At 30.7% G+C, this 22,612-nt stretch overlaps 1 protein-coding gene across 1 annotated transcript; it reads left to right on the top strand.

The window, feature by feature from the left end:
• The first annotated feature begins 610 nt into the window (after positions 1 to 610).
• On the top strand, positions 611 to 18,312 carry LOC129987806 (equistatin-like). Its single transcript, XM_056095745.1, has 5 exons — positions 611 to 832; positions 6,137 to 6,190; positions 12,111 to 12,141; positions 16,179 to 16,217; positions 17,968 to 18,312. Exons 2-5 carry the CDS (start codon positions 6,161 to 6,163, stop codon positions 18,120 to 18,122), a joined length of 255 nt encoding a protein of 84 aa, XP_055951720.1. The 5' UTR covers positions 611 to 832; positions 6,137 to 6,160; the 3' UTR covers positions 18,123 to 18,312.
• The last annotated feature ends 4,300 nt before the right edge of the window (positions 18,313 to 22,612 follow it).

The raw sequence follows: 22,612 nt of genomic DNA, 5'->3' as shown, positions 1-22,612 counted from the left end.
TTCGGATTTGCATTTTTTAAAGTGGTATTTCAATTTTCTCATCGCATTCTTCTGCTATATCCTTATGTGAAGTACACCTGAAAAAGCATATTTTAGATCGCCAACTTAACCAACAAAATGGATTGTTTTTACGCTTTTTAACCACATTTTGAAACTTTTCATGCCAATTTGACTTAGAATCTTATTGCATGCAAATAGTAAGATATAAAAAAAAATGCACAATTTTTACCGTTTGCTATTTCAATCAAATCATTTCAAAACATACAAAATTCAAAATACATTCTTTTGGAAAGTATTAAACTCATTTTTAAAGCATATAAAACATTATAACTACTTATTTTATTTCTGCATACATTTTTTAAAACGAAAAGCCTTCTTGAATAATTTCCCAAAACGACGCAATGAGATAATAGTTTCACTTTTGAAGGTATTGTTTGTTGAAAAGCTCGTTAAACTGATAAGACGAAAGACAGCGGTTGCATCGAAATGTTTATGTAAGATAAGGTAGTAGGATCTTAAATGTAAAAGGTCTCACAAGGACAAAACATTTTAAAATCATTTATTAAAAAAAAGCATAAGAATTAAAAGGATATATATAAAAAAACGGTTCTTTTACATTTCGTAATAAACTACATTATCTATTCAAGACGATTTCAGACACAAGGCCTATCCGGTTGTAAAATTTAGAGTCTTGGAACGAGAATTATACGAGACATCATATCTCTCGTGATACATAAAAATATTTTTATCTAAAACTAGATATATATATTTTGGAAATTCTATATTCAGACAAACAGAAGGCTTTTGATCCAGAATTCTCAGTCAGAAATCGGTGAGTATGCACCTTTTCTTTTTCTTTTCTTAAAATATCGAACATTTGAATATATCGGCAGGGTTGTTTCATTTCTAAGGCATATAATACATATCTTCCGAATGTTGTTTAATATTTTACACACTCTACAATATTTTTAAAAAAACATGGCAATTTTGTTGGATATTTTGCGCTAATAGGAACCCAAACTGATTACTCCGACCGCCGGCAGGTACAAGGAAATACGTGAATTTCCTTACTGCATTTGCTGGAACTAAGGTTGAGTCCCAAGGGCCATCACCAACGCCTATAGGAGGCACGTCTCGTCATCAGTAGGGGATAGCCCCTCCACACCATTTCTGTACCCATAAGGTTCGAGAACCAACCACTATTTCTAACGTTTCTCATGTCCACTTTTGAGGCACACCCGCAGGGGACGTGAAGCGAAATTGAAGTTGATTTTTGCGTGTGTTTTCGATTAACACAAATTCAAAAATTCAAAGGCTTTTAATGAAAAATAATTATCTTTTGTAAAAAATGCCTATTGTTTACTTAGTAGATAATATTTCAAGATTTTAATGTTCTACAGAGATTTCTTTAGATAAATATTATTCAAAGAAGATATATTTAACAAATTAAAAATTTAATTCTACATAATACAGCTTATTGGAAACGGCTAAATATCAAGTGTGTTGAGAATATTCAATAATAAAACACATATTTCGTAGATTTTCAAAATGTAAAAAGAATGATGGAAAAAAGAATTGGGAGATTCATGTCTCATGTGTTAAAAGGGCCATGATGGCTTGGTGGTAAGATCTCGGCCACGGAACCGGAGGGTTTCAGGTTCGAGGCTCGATTCCGCCAAAGAACCGTCGTGCACGCTGGTCTGGTGTACGTTAAACCGTCCGACCCAAGCATCCTCCCGCTGATGTGAAGTGGAGAGGCGGGCTGTCAGCTCAGGTGCCGTCCTCGTCATCTGACCCCGGTTCAAAGCTACGAAGTCCGTCACAAAATAGCCCAAATATTACTTTAAAAATAGGACGTTAATGTAATTAAACTAATCTCATCTATTAAAATGCTTTAAATGGATGCATAAAATATACCTTGGTGCATTTGTAACTCATTCTAACATGACATAAAAGTACATATTAGATAGCACGTTGAAACTAATTCAAAATTAACTTATCGGAGCCATCACCATCTGTTATGAAAAAATGTACTAAAAATTCTGTAAATGCCGCATACTTATAAGACAACATTAGTTTCAAATGGCTTTAAACGTTTGTTTTGCAATTTGAGTATTCTGAAATCTTTTTAACAGAAATATGATATTAAGTCATATATTTTTAAGTAATTATCATTTCATTGATGCTAGTTTAAATGTTGTATTATTTGTTTTTCTCTAATTTGCGTTAAAATTTTAACAACTTCTTTTAGCTACAAGAAATATAATTTTATAAAATACTAGCCGCCTTTGGTGACCAACCGGTTCGCCAATCTTAATGCTTGTTAAAATTTTAATAATTAAATATTTTATGTAAATCCTATTTTAATAGCTTCTTCATCAAAATATTTTAAAGCTTCAAATTTTGGTAGTCATATAATTCACTCATAATATTATAAAGGCCTTCAGCCATAAAGTAATACGCATCTCTCTAATTTTCTTTTAGCTCCCATAGAATTTATGTTTTAAATTAAAGGGGAAATTATTAAACTGCAATTAATATAATAATATTTTTTAATGAAACAAAGCATTTTTTTTAATAATATGATTACTGAAAACAGAGTCACTGAGCATTTAAACTTTATGGGCACCAAAGAATATCTTTCTTAATTTATGTAATATCTCAAGAATTTTTGAACAAAATTTTCTCAGATTCATCTGAGCAGATCGATTAATTAACACTGTTTAATTTTAAATGTATCAAACACTTAGAAAATAAACAGATCCGTTTAAAATAATCGGCCGGAAACAGGTTAAATAAACAACTTAAAAAACGATGTAAAAACTATAACCATATACAAAAAATATATAACTAACATAAATACAGTTTAATTACAAAAGCACACAACTAACCTAAAAATAATTTAAATTAAGTTTGAATCTGTTGAAAATAGTTGTCAACAATCAGAACACAATGCGCATGCGTGAATTTTCAACGCCAGTTATGGTAACGCAAATGCGTGAATTTTCTACGCCAGTTGGGCTAACGCTATGCAGAATTAGAAATCTTTAATTTCCTTTTTTCTGTTTTATTTTAATTCAAAAGTACTTCAGAATGAATCTGAAAGATCGATTCATTAACAGTGTTTAGTTTTAAATGCATCAAATATTAAGAAAATAAACAGAATTGTTTGAAATAATCGGCCGAAAAATTTCAAGCCTAACCTCATTAGGGTGAAAAAAAAAGCCCTGAAGTCTTACTCATTTGGCGGTGGGGAAATGAAATTATTTTCAGTTAGTTTTTAATTAATTTAGGTTAGTTTTTAATTAATAATTAAAATTCTAATTAAAAATTGAAAAAAAGGAGACCCCAGGTGCACATTTCCCAAGGTATGTATGTGCCAAATTTGGTAGCTGTATGTCGAACGGTCTGGTTTGTAGAGCACCTACGCACACACATTGAGATTTATTATGATATAGATTAATGTAATGTAACTACAATAAATAAATACTCACATCTGTTTTAGAGTTCATAACTGAACATATAATAAAAATATTATAAATATGGTTATCTTTTCTTGCATTGCACATTTTACAAGAAAGCAATTAAACGTGTTTTTAGGCGAAATATCTCTCTCCATTGCACTATTTGAACCTAAACTTTAACCATTGATATAAACTTACATTTTACTGTAATGATTGTATTTAGCATTTTATTGATCAGAAATGAGTATGTGTATATTTAATAATATATATATATACCATACGATAATTAATTAAATCTGCTTCCGATTTTTTTTTTGTTATTTTAATAAAAAAATCTTGAAATAATCCTGATTTTTTTTATATATTCATAGTACATTTCCCGAACGATAAAAATATTTATTTCTGAAGCCAATTTGCTTGACTCCATAGTCTTATATAAATCTATCGGCACAAACATTTCATCAATGTGTGTATTAGATTCCAGTCTATATCGCAGTTTATAAATGTGTGTGCTAATAAGTATACAACATACACATTTCGTCACTACTAATGTGAAAAGAATTTAAAAAATTTCTGAACGATATAACAATTCAAAAGATATTATCAAAACCTATACAAAAAGCGCCATTTAATTTGATCAAATGAAACATCTGGAGCTTTTTCTACAAAATTCTATTAGAAATTTTTGTTAACAGAAAAGTAAGTGTTAAAGAGGTAGTACTAAATTGGCTGGAAATTCCCAAGATAAAATTAGAAACGGCGAAATTCCACATCATATATTTCAAATATGATTTTAACAAACTTTTAAATTTCCATGAAATTAAGGTACGTTAAAAAGATGGATATTCGCTGAAAAGGGCATTTAAAAAAATTCCTTTATTGGATAGATCAGTCTTTGAGTTATCCAAAATAGGTTTACTTTTGTCTCTGCGTTAATTAGAAGTCAAGCTATTAATATTCTCGTAATGATCGGTAAACCGGAAGTGGACATTTAAATAACCGGAAAGACCGATTTAAAGGGCCAAAACCATGCTAAAAATTTTTATAAACACAAATTTAGTTTTAAATACAGAAAAGTTTTTGCACAGAAAAGCACAAAATACCAGTGAGAGTTTCAACGATGTTTTGTGGAAATTTGTACCTAAAGATGTCTTTGTTGAGCTTTGAACCCTCAGATTAGGGCATTTATGTCTGTAATACATTTTAACAAAGGTTTCTAGGATTACTGAATATTCTTATCCTTGTTGGAGTGAATCCCAGTTCAAATTCAGTTAAAGGATTTGCTGAGCTCGACAAAGACAGAATAAATGAATCTAGGTAGCATTCACTGCCAAAGGCAAAAATTGCCAGAAAATGGAAAATTATTAAAAGCTGAGGGGGAAGAAGGTATAACCTATAAATGTGGAGAATTTTAAGTATGTACGCCCATAATTTATTATTAAAAAATGTTAGTTACTTTAAATGCATTTTTCTCAAAATTGATTTTTACTCATTTCTTGCTCACAAATATAATTAATACAAATCAAATAATTCAAAATATAATTATCATAGTACTATAAATTTGGACTTTGTCTTTATTCTATTTTCTAGGTAATGAACTAAAAGAATTCAGATCAAGCGAATATTTTTTTTAATTAACAGCCTATTATTTAAATAATAACGTCATAAGTTTGCTAAAAATGTCATGATAAATCTTCGACTGGTTGTAAAGCTTTTATTATTATAACCATACACTTGTAGTTCATTCCCTAAAGAAAACTATGTAGTTAATTTTGGCATACGTTTTGTTCGGATGAGAGTAATAGTTTTTGGTGCAGTCAATTTTAAGATTTTTAAGAGTTTGCTTAAATTTATGCTATTAAATGCTAATTCTCAAAAATTATTAATGTTTATTTCAAATATTGACATTTTATTGCTAATATTTAATAGTCTTAAATCCAGAAATATAGTTAAAGTATGTCTCCACCATGTTTTTCTAAAAAAATGCTCCAAACTTGTTTTTGGAAGAAATTTTGGAGGAAATTTGTTACATCTATACCATTAGGTCTGACAAAAGTGGATTAGCCGTTTTTAGAATATAATAAAGGCTGTTCTACATTTTGCAAAGTTCTACGTGAAGGAATTATCTTAAAGATAAAACTGTGACAAGAGAGAAGACCAGAGGAATTAAATTTTTTAAAAGACATTCTTCCTGTTGAACATGATTATTATCAAAATTTAAGATCATATCGACCTGACGGGACTTTAAATTCTGGCAGACAATTGAAAAAGAATTCATAGTATATTTTTTTGAATAATTACTTTAAACAAACTAATCATCATCATCATCATAAAATTACAAAAATGGAGCTTCTCAGCAGTAAAAAAAATCATTTGAAGATTACATTTGGTGTCATTAATTTTTTTATTTCCCAAATTAATGAACTCTCCCAATTAAGCTAAAATTTCAATAATAATAACAATAATTCCAAAATTTTTTTAAAAATATATTTCATAAAACATGAAATAAAAGTTTCATCTGTACTAATAATTTTACAACGTTAAATTTATATTTTGAATGGAATTTTGAAAATCGAAGTATATAATATCACTTTTCGCCGTCTCATGTTTAACAAGTAAATTGATCTGCAACTTAATGCAAAATTATACATCATTTTGTTTATGTGTTTCAGAATAAACAAAGTATTTGATTGAATATGCAGCGTGGAGTAGTTTTGCTTCTTGTGGTAAGTAGAGATTGAAAATCATATTTAATATGGATAACATTTAAGATTAATGTATAGTTTATCTTCAAGTATGTCAAAATCGTACTAACGGCCCAACGCTTCTCCAAAAGTCTTGGGTGGCAACTAAAAATGTTAATAAACGGCCTTTACTCTAAGATTGTAATGAAGAACTGACAAGATTACATTTGGCGAGAAAGATTTGACAACTTTGGCAACTAACATTAATCTTAAATCTAGCTTCAATATGCTTATTTCTAATTATGTCCCGATTTTTCTCGGTTAACTGATAACCAATGATAGCCAAGTTGAAATGTTAAAGCCGTTTGAGGTTAACATTCATAACTGAAATTATCCATATCTTAGTGAATGTTCTCTCTCAATGCATCGCTAGAGTTTATTATTTTTTTTCTTGTTTTATAAAAAGAAAAATTATCGGTATTTCATAAATTCTCATATTTAATTGGTTTTACATTTTTTTAAAAAGTTTATAGCATGGAATTAACCAGCTTTAAATAACACTACGATATTGACTGTTCCACTTTATGTGTATTTGATGGATTTCTATAATTTTTAGAATAATATTAAATCTTAACTAAAAGGAGAATTGGTTCATAATGTCTTAATTTTGACCTGTTATTGTAGTATGAAAACATTTTTCTTTAAATTTTCTTTCCTATCTGTTTTTTTCCCTAAATTTATACTTATATAAATTACTGTATATAAATTGACAAATCGGTAATTTTTCTTCCGCATTTTTGAAATTAAAAGACAATTTTCTTTGTTTAGTTCCGTCTTAAATTGAAAATTTTAAAGAAAACATATTGGAACAATATAGAAATTTTATTTGAAAAAAAATTTACTATTTTGGTATAAACGTCATTTATCGAAATTTATTCAGTTTTATGTGAAAAGTTAATACTTTTCCGCTAATTCAGCACCAGCCGTCGCCAACATAATAAAATGTTTGCGAGTATTTAGTGTCAATCTATATATATAAAACAAAATCGTAAATCGTGTTAGTTACACCATTTATAACTCAAGAACGGCTATACCGATTTTAATGATATTTTTTGGATTCGTCTCAGCCCCGAGTAGCAGAAAAACCATTAAAATATCGTAAAAGTTCAAGGAAAAAAATTAATCTTGGACTGCTACGGTATGGCGATATGGCGGTTTATGGCATCCAAACCAACGATATCAACGATGAAATTACCAGCTATGAAGTTGGTCGATTTGTGGACTGCAATGAGACGATTTGGCGTATATTCTCATTCCCTATTCACGAACGTCATCCTACTGTTGTAGATTTGGCGGTGCATCTGGAGAATGGACAACGAGTTTATTTCAATGCGTCGATTGTTGCTCAGCAAGCTGAAGCACCTCCAGCGTCAACATTGACGAGTTTCTTTGCGACTTGCCAAAGCGATCCCGAACGTTGCTTTACTCAGAGATGCCACGTTTTTACACTTGGAACGCTTCATCGAAGAAATTTCAACGTCGGAAGCAAGGCGACGCGGTTTCTGATCATCCGGATGTGCGTTCCACTGATGCTTTTGGCCGTATTTATACAGTTCATCAGAAGAATGATGAATGTTTCTATTTACGGTTATTACTGGTGAATTCGAATAACTGTTAATGGTATAGTGTGCGCAACATTTTGTGCTGCATGTTAAGACTCAATTTGATTGACAGCGACAATCATTGGGACACGACAATGGCTGAAGCAACTATTTCTGCATCTCCAAATCAGATAAGCACATTATTTACTATCATCCTTTCGACATGCTTCCCATCCAATCCAAGTGACCTGTGGAACAATTATAAGGATAACATGTCATAAGACATTGACATCGAATTCGCGTAAGTTCAAGAAATCTCGATATTGAATAAATAAGGAGATGTACAACCAGGCTTTGCTGTTGATTGAAGACATGTGTTACCTCATGTGCGGCAGTTATTAGTGAAGTTAGGAATGCCAGCACCAGATCATGGAATGAACGACGCGTTTAATCAAGAATTGGAACATGAACATGAATATGATCAACATGAATTAGACCAATCAGTTCACATAAATATACCCCTGCTGAACCCCAACAGAAAGAAGTGTATGATACATTAATGAAGGCAATTGATCATGGAAACGGTGGCTTAATTTTCCTGGATGCCCCTGGTGGAACTGGAAAGATATTCCTCATATCATTACTTTTGGTCACTGTTCGTGCCAGATCGGACATTGCGGTAGCAATTGCTTCTTCTATCATAGCGGCCACATTGTTGTAAGGATGCCGTACTGCTCATTCAGCGTTAAAGTTGCCGTTAAATCTACAAAATTCTGAACAAGTGACATGTAACATTTCGGAGCAGTCTGCAATGGCCAAAATTTTAGTAGCATATAAAATCATCATATGGGACAAATTCACGATGGCGCACAAACACACATTGTAAGCACTTGACCGGACATTGAAAGATCTGCGTATTGACTCGAGATGCTTTGGAGGCGCGATGATTTTACTGTCTGGCGATTTCCTCCAAACACTGCCAGTCATTCCAAGATCGACTACTGCCGATGAAATAAAAGTTTTCCTCAAATCATCAAATTTGTGGCGCTATGTGTACAAACATGAGAATTGCATTACTAAACGATCGATCTGCTGAAGATTTCTCCAAGCAACTGTTGACTATCGGTAATGGCCGTATTCCTATCGACGAATCGAGTGAGTTGATTTCATTTCCTCGGAATTTTTGCAATTTCGTCTTATCGAAAGATGAGCTCATCAACAAAGTGTTCCCGAACATCATTCATAACCACAAAAATCACAAATAGTTGAGTGAGCGAGCAATTTTGGATGCTAAGAACAAAGATGTGGATGACTTAAACTTCGTAATTCAGAATCAAATCGTTGGTATTCTGCATTCATTCAAATCTATTGACTGTGTAACAAACGAAGACGAAGTCACCAACTATCAATTTGAATTTTTAAACTCCTTGGATGTGCCTGGCTTACCATCGCACAATTTACAGTTGAAGGTTGGCTCGGTGGTCATGATGCTTCGAAACCTAAACCAATCAAAACTATGCCATGGAACGCGTTTGGTGATAAAAAAACTGATGATCAATGAGATTCACGCGACTATATTCAAAGGAAAATTCAAAGATGAAGAAGTTCTCATTCCGAGGATTCCCATGATCCCAAGCGATATGTCCTTTGAGTTTAAACGAATTCAATTTCCAATTCGTGTTGTATTTGCGATGACAATTAACAAAACATAAGGCCCATGGTTGAGGGTTTGTGATCTAAATTTAGAAAACCCATGTTTTTCTCATGGTCAATTATATGTGACATGTTCAAGAGTTGGTAAACCATCTGCTTTATTTCTTCTAAACAAAACAAATCAAAAAATGTTGTATATCAGAAGGACTCAAGAGAATAAACCTGAATGTATATATATATTGAATAAAGAAAATATATCCCTCACAAGCCTTTGTTATACTTATTTTTGCAGTTTTATTGATTTTTTTCCCTTATATTATTATAACAAGTCAAATATGATTAAAATCGGAACAGCCATTCTTGAGTTTTAAATGGTGTAACTAAACTGTTTGTTAGGCGGTACGAAGTTCGCCGGGTCAGCTGGTGTAATATAAATAGTAGCGAATATTGATGGTAAATCTTGCCGGGTTAATGTTAGCTCCATTATAAATTAATCGCACGTTTAGTCATATACTATTCATACATATACGAACAGAGAAAGTTGACTGATAGTGACGTAGTTGTCTGCTTTTATTCAAATGGCGTAGAGCTCTACAGTTTTGGAATAATAATTACAGAAATCAATTAAATTGAAACTTTTTTGGCCAATTTAATTTGTCTAATTCGCTCTTGTTTTGAGTGTGCGTATACCAAAATGTCTGATATATATAATTTTAAATTTTTTGTGGTTACAAAAAAAGAGTAAAACCTAAAGGTACTCTTAATTTTTGATTTTTTTTTGTTTACTGCAATATTTTCATTTTACATACAAGGTGATAAAAATTAAGGCATTCCTACTCTGAGCTCTCTCTATACAGCGAACGACTCAGTGTAAAGGCTCCAAAATTGGTGGACTATTATTCAAGACACGGGGAGACAGATTAATCGAAAAAAAAATTAGTTCCAAAAACACCGATACATGGCGTTGTATAATAATAATAATATAAAAAAAAGGCTTAAAAGACTCAAAATGGATATTTGCAACACATTTTATTCGAACGTATCAAACATTCAATCACAAAGATCTTATCGATGAAGGAAAACTGCTCAAGATGGTTTTCTTCTTCCAAATGTAAAATCTGCATTCTACGGACAGCTTGTTCTACTGTGGATCGTAACTGGTAGATTGAGATGCTTCTCACATGCCGAGTGATACTCTTTTTCAAATATGCCAAGGTTACCAGACGTCCTCGATAAACAAGATTTTTTAAGTACCCCCAAAGCCAAAAATCGTAAGATGCGTAGAACGAGATGATTAGCTTGCCAGCAAAGCGAGACTAATTATTCTAACATTAGCGAAATGTTGCCGAAGAAACTGCTGTACACTGAGTCTACTGTGTGGAGGTGCTTCATCTTGCATAAAAGCAACTGAATCAAGATATTGGCTCTATTGCATTTGAAATAAAACAAAATTTTCGAGCATGTTTCGGTACCTGCTGGTCCTTAGCGTAAATCCTCATGTCGACAAAACTCTCGAAGTGCAGCTGCAGCATTTACTTTGTTTTCATAAAACAATTTCACAAGCAAAGCGTGAGAGCCGTCGTTGATAAGAATGACATTTTTCCAGTTTTATCCGTTTTATGCCTAGAACGATAGCAGCAAACCAAGGATCAAAGAATTTTGAACATTTTTGTGCTTACAGTGCGAAATTGCAGTTACAATGACAGTTTCAGTTCCTTCACTTTTTTTTATCTTCTTTTTTATTTCAGAAATAGAAGCCATAAAGAAAAAAAATTAATTACTGCATTTTTTGTGATTCTATTATTTGTAACTTTTCAGCATGTTTTCTGTTGTACAGTGTCATCTATCGGTGATTCGAAAACTAATATTTTCCGATGCCATGCCTTGAATAGAATATTCACCCATTTTGGAGCCTTTACACTAAGTAGTTCGCTGTATAAAGAGCTCAGGGTAGAGGTGTTTTAATTTTGATCACATTGTACTTAGTATAATAAAAGCCAAAAGAGATTTAACTGACTTGCTTTAAATTTGATAATTATATGATTTATTAGAAATGAGACAAATGTTTAAAGATAAATATTTCGTTTAAAGTTGTGCGTAATATTGTATCATAGAAATCGTTATACAGCTTGTGTCATTAGCTGAAATGAGCAGAACTAAGCAAGAAAATCATTAGTTTTTAACTCAGTCAGAAAGGCGAAATTATTCCTGATATCTTACTCGAATGCAATTAATCATATCATTCCATCTTGATGAAAGTTCTTAGGATAAAATGTGATAAAAGAAAGTTTCCCTTGTGATTAAAAGGAGGGGAGAAAAAAAATGTTTCATAATGTTAATATGTCATGCTTTTAGTTGAAATCCTGTTAATAAAAGTATTCCTCATAAATATAAATTTAAACAATAATAAAATTAAATTAAAAATAATAATAAAAATAAAAACATAAATTTGTAATTTTTAAAGCTAATATCCTATTTGTATTGGTATTCTATGATATTTCTCAAAAGCCTTAATAACCTCATTTTACTAAGTAACACACACACACACACACACACACACACACACACACACACACACACACACACACACACACACACACACACATATATATATATATATATATATATCTTAATATTTCTGCAAAATAAAAAACATCAATATTTAAGCATCAATACTTTTAAAATAATTCATTTAAATTTTTCTGTAGGTGCTGTTGATCAGTTTTGCTTTTGCAAGTGGTAAGTAAATCATAAAATTTATTTTAAAATCACTATTTTTTCATTATGTTTGATGTCAAATTTTATGGTATAAGACCAAAATATTGGCTATCCTGTACCAAACAAGATTTTGTTTCTCTAAAGTAAAATAAATTCTCGTAGAAAAAAATTCTATAGGTTCCCCATTAGAAAGATTTTTGAAGTAATATGATAAAATGTTCTTTTTGATAAAGCGATAAGTAACAGAGCAATAAATAATACGTAAAATAATAAGGCTATGTTATAATTAATGCATGTTTAAAAGAGTGAATAAATTTTTATCGGTTTTAAAAAAAATAAGAAGTGAACGTGTAAAACATGCAGATGTCAATAAATATCAAGGCAATATTAATACTGTCATCACGAAGTTAAATAAGTGTTGAACATTATGAACCCAAGTGTTCAAGTTTATGAACATGTTAAATATCATTATCAGGACATATCACAATGCATTGGGACATGTATACAGCGGAAAATAAAATCCCGCCATTGAAAAGGATTTGTACTAAATAAATTAAATTTGGGATTTTTTTTTTTTGCACATTTTGAAGATGCTATTTAAATGTTATGCTAGGCGAATAAGATAGACATCACTAAGTACACCACTTTTCCTTGAAATCACCTGTGATTTAAATATGCGATGCAATTATAAATTACATATATTAACAGAAAAAGTTTAATTATACTTACTAAAGGAATTTATGCTGTAAAGCCTTTTCATTTGAAAAACTATACTAATTACACCTAGGAGTGAACCCTTACTTATAAATACAAATTTATATAAATTTGTACATTTTTTTTAAAAAAAATTGAAATAAAATCTACATTTTACATTCTATGAATTCACACTATACTAAATTTGTTAAGACAGTTCCAATAAATTTTATTTGTCTATAAATAACCTGATAAAATTTTCAATGTCATCGAATTTTAGACTTCTGATCTTCTAAGCTTGAGACCTAGCATTTTCGAAACCTATATGTTACTATCAAATAAAAAGTGCCTCTAAACGTCATAAATAACCTGATAGAATTTTCAGTGTCATCGAATTTTAGACTTTTGATCTTCTAAGCCTGAGACCTAGCATTTTCGAAACCTATATGCTACTATCAAATAAAAAGTGCCTCTAAACGTCATAAATAACCTGATAGAATTTTCAGTGTCATCGAATTTTAGACTTTTGATCTTCTAAGCCTGAGACCTAGCATTTTCGAAACATATATGCTACTATCAAATAAAAAGTACCTCTAAACGTCATAAATAACCTGATAGAATTTTCAGTGTCATCGAATTTTAGACTTTTGATCTTCTAAGCCTGAGACCTAGCATTTTCGAAACCTATATGCTACTATCAAATAAAAAGTGCCTCTAAACGTCATAAATAACCTGATAGAATTTTCAGTGTCATCGAATTTTAGACTTTTGATCTTCTAAGCCTGAGACCTAGCATTTTCGAAACATATATGCTACTATCAAATAAAAAGTGCCTCTAAACATCATAAATAACCTGATAGAATTTTCAGTGTCATCGAATTTTAGACTTTTGATCTTCTAAGCCTGAGACCTAGCATTTTCGAAACCTATATGCTACTATCAAATAAAAAGTGCCTCTAAACGTCATAAATAACCTGATAGAATTTTCAGTGTCATCGAATTTTAGACTTTTGATCTTCTAAGCCTGAGACCTAGCATTTTCGAAACATATATGCTACTATCAAATAAAAAGTGCCTCTAAACGTCATAAATAACCTGATAGAATTTTCAGTGTCATCGAATTTTAGACTTTTGATCTTCTAAGCCTGAGACCTAGCATTTTCGACACCTATATGCTACTATCAAATAAAAAGTGCCTCTAAACGTCATAAATAACCTGATAGAATTTTCAGTGTCATCGAATTTTAGACTTTTGATCTTCTAAGCCTGAGACCTAGCATTTTCGAAACATATATGCTACTATCAAATAAAAGGTACCTCTAAACGTCATAAATAACCTGATAGAATTTTCAGTGTCATCGAATTTTAGACTTTTGATCTTCTAAGCCTGAGACCTAGCATTTTCGAAACCTATATGCTACTATCAAATAAAAAGTTCCTCTAAACGTCATAAATAACCTGATAGAATTTTCAGTGTCATCGAATTTTAGACTTTTGATCTTCTAAGCCTGAGACCTAGCATTTTCGAAACATATATGCTACTATCAAATAAAAAGTGCCTCTAAACGTCATAAATAACCTGATAGAATTTTCAGTGTCATCGAATTTTAGACTTTTGATCTTCTAAGCCTGAGACCTAGCATTTTCGAAACCTATATGCTACTATCAAATAAAAAGTGCCTCTAAACGTCATGAATAACCTGATAGAATTTTCAGTGTCATCGAATTTTAGACTTTTGATCTTCTAAGCCTGAGACCTAGCATTTTCGAAACCTATATGCTACTATCAAATAAAAAGTGCCTCTAAACGTCATAAATAACCTGATAGAATTTTCAGTGTCATCGAATTTTAGACTTTTGATCATCTAAGCCTGAGACCTAGCATTTTCGAAACCTATATGTTACTATCAAATAAAAAGTGCCTCTAAACGTCATAAATAACCTGATAGAATTTTCAGTTCCATCGAATTTTAGACTTTTGATCTTCTAAGCCTGAGACCTAGCATTTTCGAAACCTATATGTTACTATCAAATAAAAAGTGCCTCTAAACGTCATAAATAACCTGATAGAATTTTCAGTGTCATCGAATTTTAGACTTTTGATCTTCTAAGCCTGAGACCTAGCATTTTCGAAACCTATATGTTACTATCAAATAAAAAGTGCCTCTAAACGTCATAAATAACCTGATAGAATTTTCAGTGCCATCGAATTTTAGACTTTTGATCTTCTAAGCCTGAGACCTAGCATTTTCGAAACCTATATGTTACTATCAAATAAAAAGTGCCTCTAAACGTCATAAATAACCTGATAGAATTTTCAGTGCCATCGAATTTTAGACTTTTGATCTTCTAAGCCTGAGACCTAGCATTTTCGAAACCTATATGTTACTATCAAATAAAAAGTGCCTCTAAACGTCATGGGTTAACTTTAATTTTTTGATAAGTCAGACATTGGGGGCCAATTTTTGATAAGAAATTATAACAAAAAAAGAATATTTAAAAACAAAAATTTTAGTTTCATATCATATCTCACATGTATTCAACATACAGTAGAAGTTGTCCAAAGATAAAAATAATAATAGCTGAAATAAGAGAAGATAGTTAAAATGTAAAAAAATTAAAACAATCTTTCAATCTATAATTTAAAAGAGCAGTTTGCATTTCCAGTATGATAATGTGAGGAGCTGAATGTTTGAGATTTATGTTGTAGAAACAAACTAAACAACTTTCTACAAACATTAACAACAGTTTCACTGCTATGTAGCAAACAATCCCATTAACTGAATCTGAAATTGCTGTCATGTGCGCATGTTGGCTCAACGACCCCTCGATCTTGGTGTTAAACTTGGCGACCATTTGTTGACGTATTTGATGACTTTAATGACAAAACGAAACTTCCGAAAACAGTTAAACTGTTGAAGTGATAAGAAAAATGAAAAAAAGGTCTTATTTCACCTCATTATCATTGCAACTCATTATAATTTTATTTACAACTCATTATCACTTTATTTTGAGACAAACTTTACTCTAACTTCATTTATCAAACTTTCATATTATACAAGTAATAAAACAAAATTATTGAATAAATCACATGAATATACAAATTAGTTACTGATTAATTCTTTCGTTAGTTTATCATTAAGATAATTAAGCTGTAAGAAAATAAATAAAAAGTGAATTTAATTAAATTGGCCGTAATTAAAGGGATTATCATAGTCCATAAATTAAAGTAAAATATTCTTGGTTTATTTTTATGAATTCAGAGAAATTTACTGATATTTCAGAACTAATATCAACTAAAATGTCTATTGAATATCACGTGTCTTCTTAAATAATTTTCCTTTTCTTTTGTTCCTGTAAACTAGCATTATCTGCTTGTGAAGAGGAGAGAAAGAAGGCTGAAGGTATGTTTATTTTTTCATTATACATTTTTTTATTTAACTGGGATAATTTCCTGTTTAAAATGATAAAGTTTCATAATCGATTTTCACTGAATTCTTGATGTGTTGAAATTTTGAAATTTTAAAATGCGTATTCTAGTTAACAATACATTATTTCACCATTTTGGAAATTTAATACCTTAGCAACGAAACAGCATTCTTTGTTGTTAAATATCTGATCGTCTGAAATAGCCTGTTTAGTTCTTTATAGAGTCAGTTAATTTATATTAACTTATAGAGTCAGCTAATTGAATGATTTAATGAAATTTTAATTCCATTTCTTTGGTAACATATGGTAGTCAATTTGAAGAAAAACATTTTATGACTTTATAATATTTTAAATAATGTTATAAATTAAAGAGTGATATTTAGTTACATTAAAGTCCTGATATAGAAACCGAAGAAGTCAATTTCGAGACGAAATTCGTTATTTTGAACTATGATCAAATTGTGAGGACGTCACCTAAGGGGCATTTTTAATTTCGTTTTAATATCCATTTCGGGAAAGCATAATTATTAACAAGAAGACGCAGCGCAGCACAAACACGGAAGTAAGAAAGAAGGCAAAAAAGGACCGAACGAATGATCATTAGCCTTATGTAACATAGGGTTTCCGGCCACGTGCGGTTGGAATACATATGATGATCTTTGACAAGAGCAAAAGTATCAAATGAAGTATCACTTTCATTTAATGCTTAGTACTGATGGCGCATTAGTTTTACAGAGGAATTAATTAAACCGAAACTATAATTGGATCAAGAAATAAGAGAATATTTTACTATGGTCTAAATTAAGAGTTTAAAATAACATTACACACACACACACACACACACACACACACACACACACACACACACATATATATATATATATATATAATATTCAGGATGAGTCTAAAATCATGGGACAAACTTTGAGGGGTGGTAGTGTTCACTATAACAAACAATTAGGAATATATGACCGGAAGTGACGCGTTGAGGCACAAATACAAAAAATAACACATGAAACGAAAAACATTGTTTATTTACAATGACGTCGCTAAATGATTTATTTTACAGCAATGTCTACAAAAAATGATCAATATTGCGGCAACGGTGGTGCAAACTTAGTAGCCTCGGTGGACTGATTGGTGAATAGATTCCCATACCCCGGGTATTTCACGTACGCATGCAGCCGCACAGGATAGACGAGCAACGAGTTCTTCAATGGAGTCTCGTAAATGAGGGCTTTCAAATTACCCCATAGGAAAAAATCGAAACTTGATAAATCTGGCGATCGTGGTGGTCATCGGACTGGCCCACCACGTCCAATCCAGCGCCCCCCAAAAGTAGCATCCAGCAATTTCAAGCAACTGTTTAAACATTTTCTGTTAAGAATCACTGGTTAAGTTTACTGCTAATGAACATTTTATAATTCCGTTAATGTGTTATTTTTTTCTGTTTTTGCCTCAACGCCTCACTTCCGGCTTCTGTTCATATATTCCTATACAATAATTGTTTGTTATAATGATCTCTACCCCCCCATCAAAATTAAATTTATCCCGATATATATATATATATATATATATACACAACTAAAAGGCAATATGGATCTTTATTTGCCTAATCAACAAACTTATGTATAAAATATGTCAAAATTTTTCTGATGCATACTATAATTGTTTCCTTTTACATTTGATTTCATTTTTTTCACTAATTGCGTATTTGTCTGCTAGGGATGATTGGGTCATATAAACCACGATGTGAAGAAGATGGAACATATAAAAAGATGCAATGCTGGAGATCCATTGGCAAATGTTTCTGCGTTCATCCAGTCACTGGCGAAAGAATTAGTGAATACACAAGAGCTACAAATTTAAAATGTGACTAATTTAAAATCTTGACATTTAATAAATGTTTCAAAATTCTCAATATCGAAGCTATTTTGTGTGCAAATATAATTAATCATTACTAAAGAAAATGTATTCCTATATATCTTGTTTTTGATTTGAACTAATTTTGATAGCTAAACTCTAAAATATTTCATTTCAATAAATACCTGATGCTAGTTTTTCTGGTAATATCTTGTACTATTTTTGCTTCCTGTTCTCTTTTTACCTTTCACTACATTTTATTATATCATAACATCGAAAAATTTTTTAGACAATTTCATTGGTAACATTCGATTCACATTCAAAAAAGATATTTGAGATTTAAATATTAAATAAACGAAACGCCTGAATTTGATTTGTAATTCTTTTTTCAGATTATTTTTCATAATCTGAAAATATTATGGCATTCGAGAGTAGTACGACCACTTGTCTAATACAATGTTAGTTTTAACAATTTTCTAAAAAGTCTGAAAGATTCAGCGAAGAAGATGGTACCGAAACGAGGATGATATGCATTTACCTATAATCTTAAAAACTTGTGTTTGCTTATCTTTAAAAATGATTTTTTTTATATATATACATCTTCAAAGTTTACCCTTCTTTGCTTATCTTTAAAAACAATTTTTCTTATATTCATCTTCAAAGTTTACCCTTGTTTGCTTATGTTTAAAAACAATTTTTCATATAACCATCTTCAAAGTTTACCTTTCTTTACTACTAAGTTCATTGGAATCAAGAAATTACTAATGAATTCGATCGATTTTTTTTTGCGTTCTTTCAGTAACCCGACATGATTTGTTTAAAAGTATTTATGGGTTTTGCATGAACTATAAGAGACTTCATAAACATAGTTGATGAGATATATGACATGTTACTGAGTTGTTGTGCGAATTTTGCCACGAGATTTTCATTATTCTAAGTAATTATAAGATTTTTCTTAAACTTAGTTGTGGAGCAGGCAACTGTAACGGAAAACCACGAGCAAGAATTTGATAACTACGCTTTATTTCATAAGAAATTTGGAACACAAGAAGCAAAAACACGAAGCTCACAGAAAGATCGGCATTAGCATAAAAGTAGGCATCAAGTTATATATTTAAAAACAGTATTAGTTCTTAGATTACATAGTAAAATTCATTTTATGAACAGAACTTCAGAGAGAGAATTTTTTTTTTCATGTTAGTATTTCTGCTTTTAAAATCACCCAACAATATATGGAATTATTAAGAAGAATCTCTAGATCTTCGCTCAATACAGATATTTCATTATTCTTGTATTTTTAAGAATATTTATTTTCGTCGCCAAGGTTATGGTCATTGGTGATAATCCATTAAGAATATCTGTAAATCACTCTTTTAAAGTAATCATTGATTAAGTTCTTTTCTTAGTTCAAATTGAACACATTCGATTGGATTTTATTTTAGAAAAATGCTTATACTAAATACAGTAATGCTTATACTAATACAATAAATTACTTATACTAAATACAGTATCTTCAAAAAATAAAGTTGTTAAAATTTTAAATTCAAAAATAAAAATAGAAAGGAAAAAATTCTTTTAAATCTTTAAGAAAAAAGATAGCAATAATAACAACGCGTTTTATTATTTTTTCCTCAATATTACAATCACCAGAATTGTAGTTTGGAGTAAGAGAATAACTTTACCATCATGAACCCAATTTCCAATTTTATACAATATTTTAGAATTTTATTACTAAATAATTTAATGTTTCTGAATAGCAACTGTTCTTCATAACAGAATGAATTAAATTTTCTTATGAATGAAGTGTAAAAATAATTACGGTTAACAACTCCCGAACTTTCAATATAAGCATATACTTTTCTCAAATAATCCTTTTTTGCACCATTCTGTCAGGTTAGAACGCCAACTTCATGTAAACATTATGTCTTTCTCTATATGCATGTTTTAGCAAGGTTAGAGTATTTTTATTGGTTGTTAATTATTTTTCGAAACACCTGTTCTGATTTTTCCGTCTTGTTAAGAACGGAGAATATGTCTTAAATCTCTTTTAATGATTTTTCATTGAACAAACTTAAAATGCAATCCCAACAATTCAGGCTTAAACTTTTAGAGCAAGTTTAAAATTTTCGCCAATGCGGCATTATTTTATAGATCTAATTTAAATTTTGGGGAACTGATTTATAGATAATAAGGAAATTCATATTGTCATCATAAAAAGGATTGCAGCTGTAAGCTGATTTTATGTAGCAAAAGTGACAAAAACTAGCGGTAATTGTCTTTCTAAATCTTTCACACATTCTTCCTAATAAAGTATTATCTTCTTTCGCTCCTTAAAATTGTTCACTTTGAGCCAGATCGTGAATGTTACTTTTGCTCAGACATTTATTTTCCGCATTTGAGCATTTTGTTCTTCTTGTTTTGTTCTTTTGTTTTCTTTGAGCGTTTTGTTCTACAAATAAATCGAATATGCATCTTGGTTACTTTTTTTATTGCTACTGAAACCAAATTTTGATATAAAATTACAATTTTAATAAGACAATGATATATCAAATTGCATTTCTCTAAGCAGCTGTATTGTTTCAGTTAACGTATTTACATGCATGCCAATATAAAGATCGACAGACAGCTACCCGTCGAAGGATTGGATAAAAAATTCGTTAAGGTTATACACTTTAAATACTAAAATAACAAATTTTCTTTACGTACCTTTTTCCTTTTTGTAGTTATTAAACTCACTTGAATTCGGACAGATTTCTTATAAAGACATTTTGTCAAATTTTGATAGAAATCTACGAATGTAGTGTAAAAACCGCATGCAAAATTTCTTGCATTTAGATAAAAGTTTTTTGAGTTCGCAGAGCAACATAATTCCAAAATTGAGTTTTTTGTGTTCAGGGAATGTTTTATTGGCGCCTTGCTTGGATATATGGTAAAGAAATTTTCTGTTGTTTTGAGAGGAACTGAGTTTTTAAAGGTGGGAAGGAGGAGGATTCCCAAGTTTTTGTTGCAAGAGGGCCATTGTTTTCTGAACTTAAAGATCTTCGAAATTCCCTCGTAATGCGTATATGATTCCTGAAAAAAAAATTCGCCTTTAATAAATATTTGTAGTTATTTTCGATCTTTTTGACGTTTAATTAACTCTTTATCTGGTTTTGTTCGATAATGAACTATTGTTGGGCTAATTGGATTTGGAGATAAAATTTTCTAGAAACACTTGTAGGTATCGAATGAATTTGAAGCAGGAGAACAGATTTTCAATCAGTTTATGCATAGAAGATGAATGCTGATTGTCTGACATCCACACATCATTACTCGAGACGTACCATATTGATGTTATTGACAAGAGTAATGTGAACCTGATGGATGAGTCGAAACAACATTTTCATATCTGATGGATGAAAAATAAAGAATGAAGCCAACATTTTCATGTCTGATGGATGAAAAATAAAGAATGACACCAACATTTTCATGTCTGATGGATGAAAAATAAAGAATGACACTAACATTTTCATGTCTGATAGGTGAAAAATAAAGAAAGGAAGCAACGTTTTACTGTCAGATGGGAGTAAAATAAAGAATAGCACTAACGTTTTCATGTCTCGTCGATAAAAAATAAAGAATAGGACTAACATTTTCATGTTTCACAGATGAAAAATAAAGAAAGTAACCAACAGTTTTATGTTTGATGTATAAAAAATATAAAAAAATGGAATCAATTTTTTCATGTATGATGGTTAAAAATTAAAGAAGGGAACAACTGCTTACTTGTCTGATGGATGAAAAATAAAGTGGCGATCTAACATTTTCTTACCTAATTGATAAAATATAAAAAAGGAACAAATTTTTTCGTGTTTGAGGGTATAAAAGTAAAAATTAAAAAAAGGAATCATTGTTTTCTTGTCAGATGGATGTAACATAAAGAATAGGACTAACATTTTCATGTCTGATGGATCAAAAATAAAGAATGGAAGCAACGTTTTCATACCTGAGGGATGAAAAATAAAAAAGGGAAACTAATGCTGAGGATAACTTACAGAATTAGAATTTATTAACCGTAATAAAATTGAGGGAATCCTCAATGAGTGGACCAAATGATTTGCATGGCAAATTCATTTAAATGTATGAGTTTATTATGCAGTTAATATAAATGCCATGTAAAAGATGACAGTGTAAGAATGGAGAATAGAAAAATAAGTACAAAGATATCTTCATCTGTCCACATTTTCTTGGTAATGTCATTTATTTTACAAAGATGTTCGAATCAAGAGATAATCGATATACACACATCCGGAAAGATCAAGTGCTGATTCTGGTTGCTGATTCCTTGCTCACTCTTGTAAATGGTGTGATTTTCGAAAACATCAGTAGTTTTCTGAGAACATCAAGCTAATGCTCTTTCCTTCTGCAGAAACTCTACGACAGCTCGAATCTTCTGCTTAGTATCTATTAGTCACATGCAAAAATTTACAAAAGGATAGTGAGTCTACAAGCATACATAATTTGGAAC

This window comes from Argiope bruennichi, chromosome 10, assembly GCF_947563725.1.
Source record: "Argiope bruennichi chromosome 10, qqArgBrue1.1, whole genome shotgun sequence".
In the NCBI taxonomy this organism is placed as follows: domain Eukaryota; kingdom Metazoa; phylum Arthropoda; class Arachnida; order Araneae; family Araneidae; genus Argiope; species Argiope bruennichi.
This window is presented reverse-complemented; position numbering and strand designations above follow the sequence as displayed.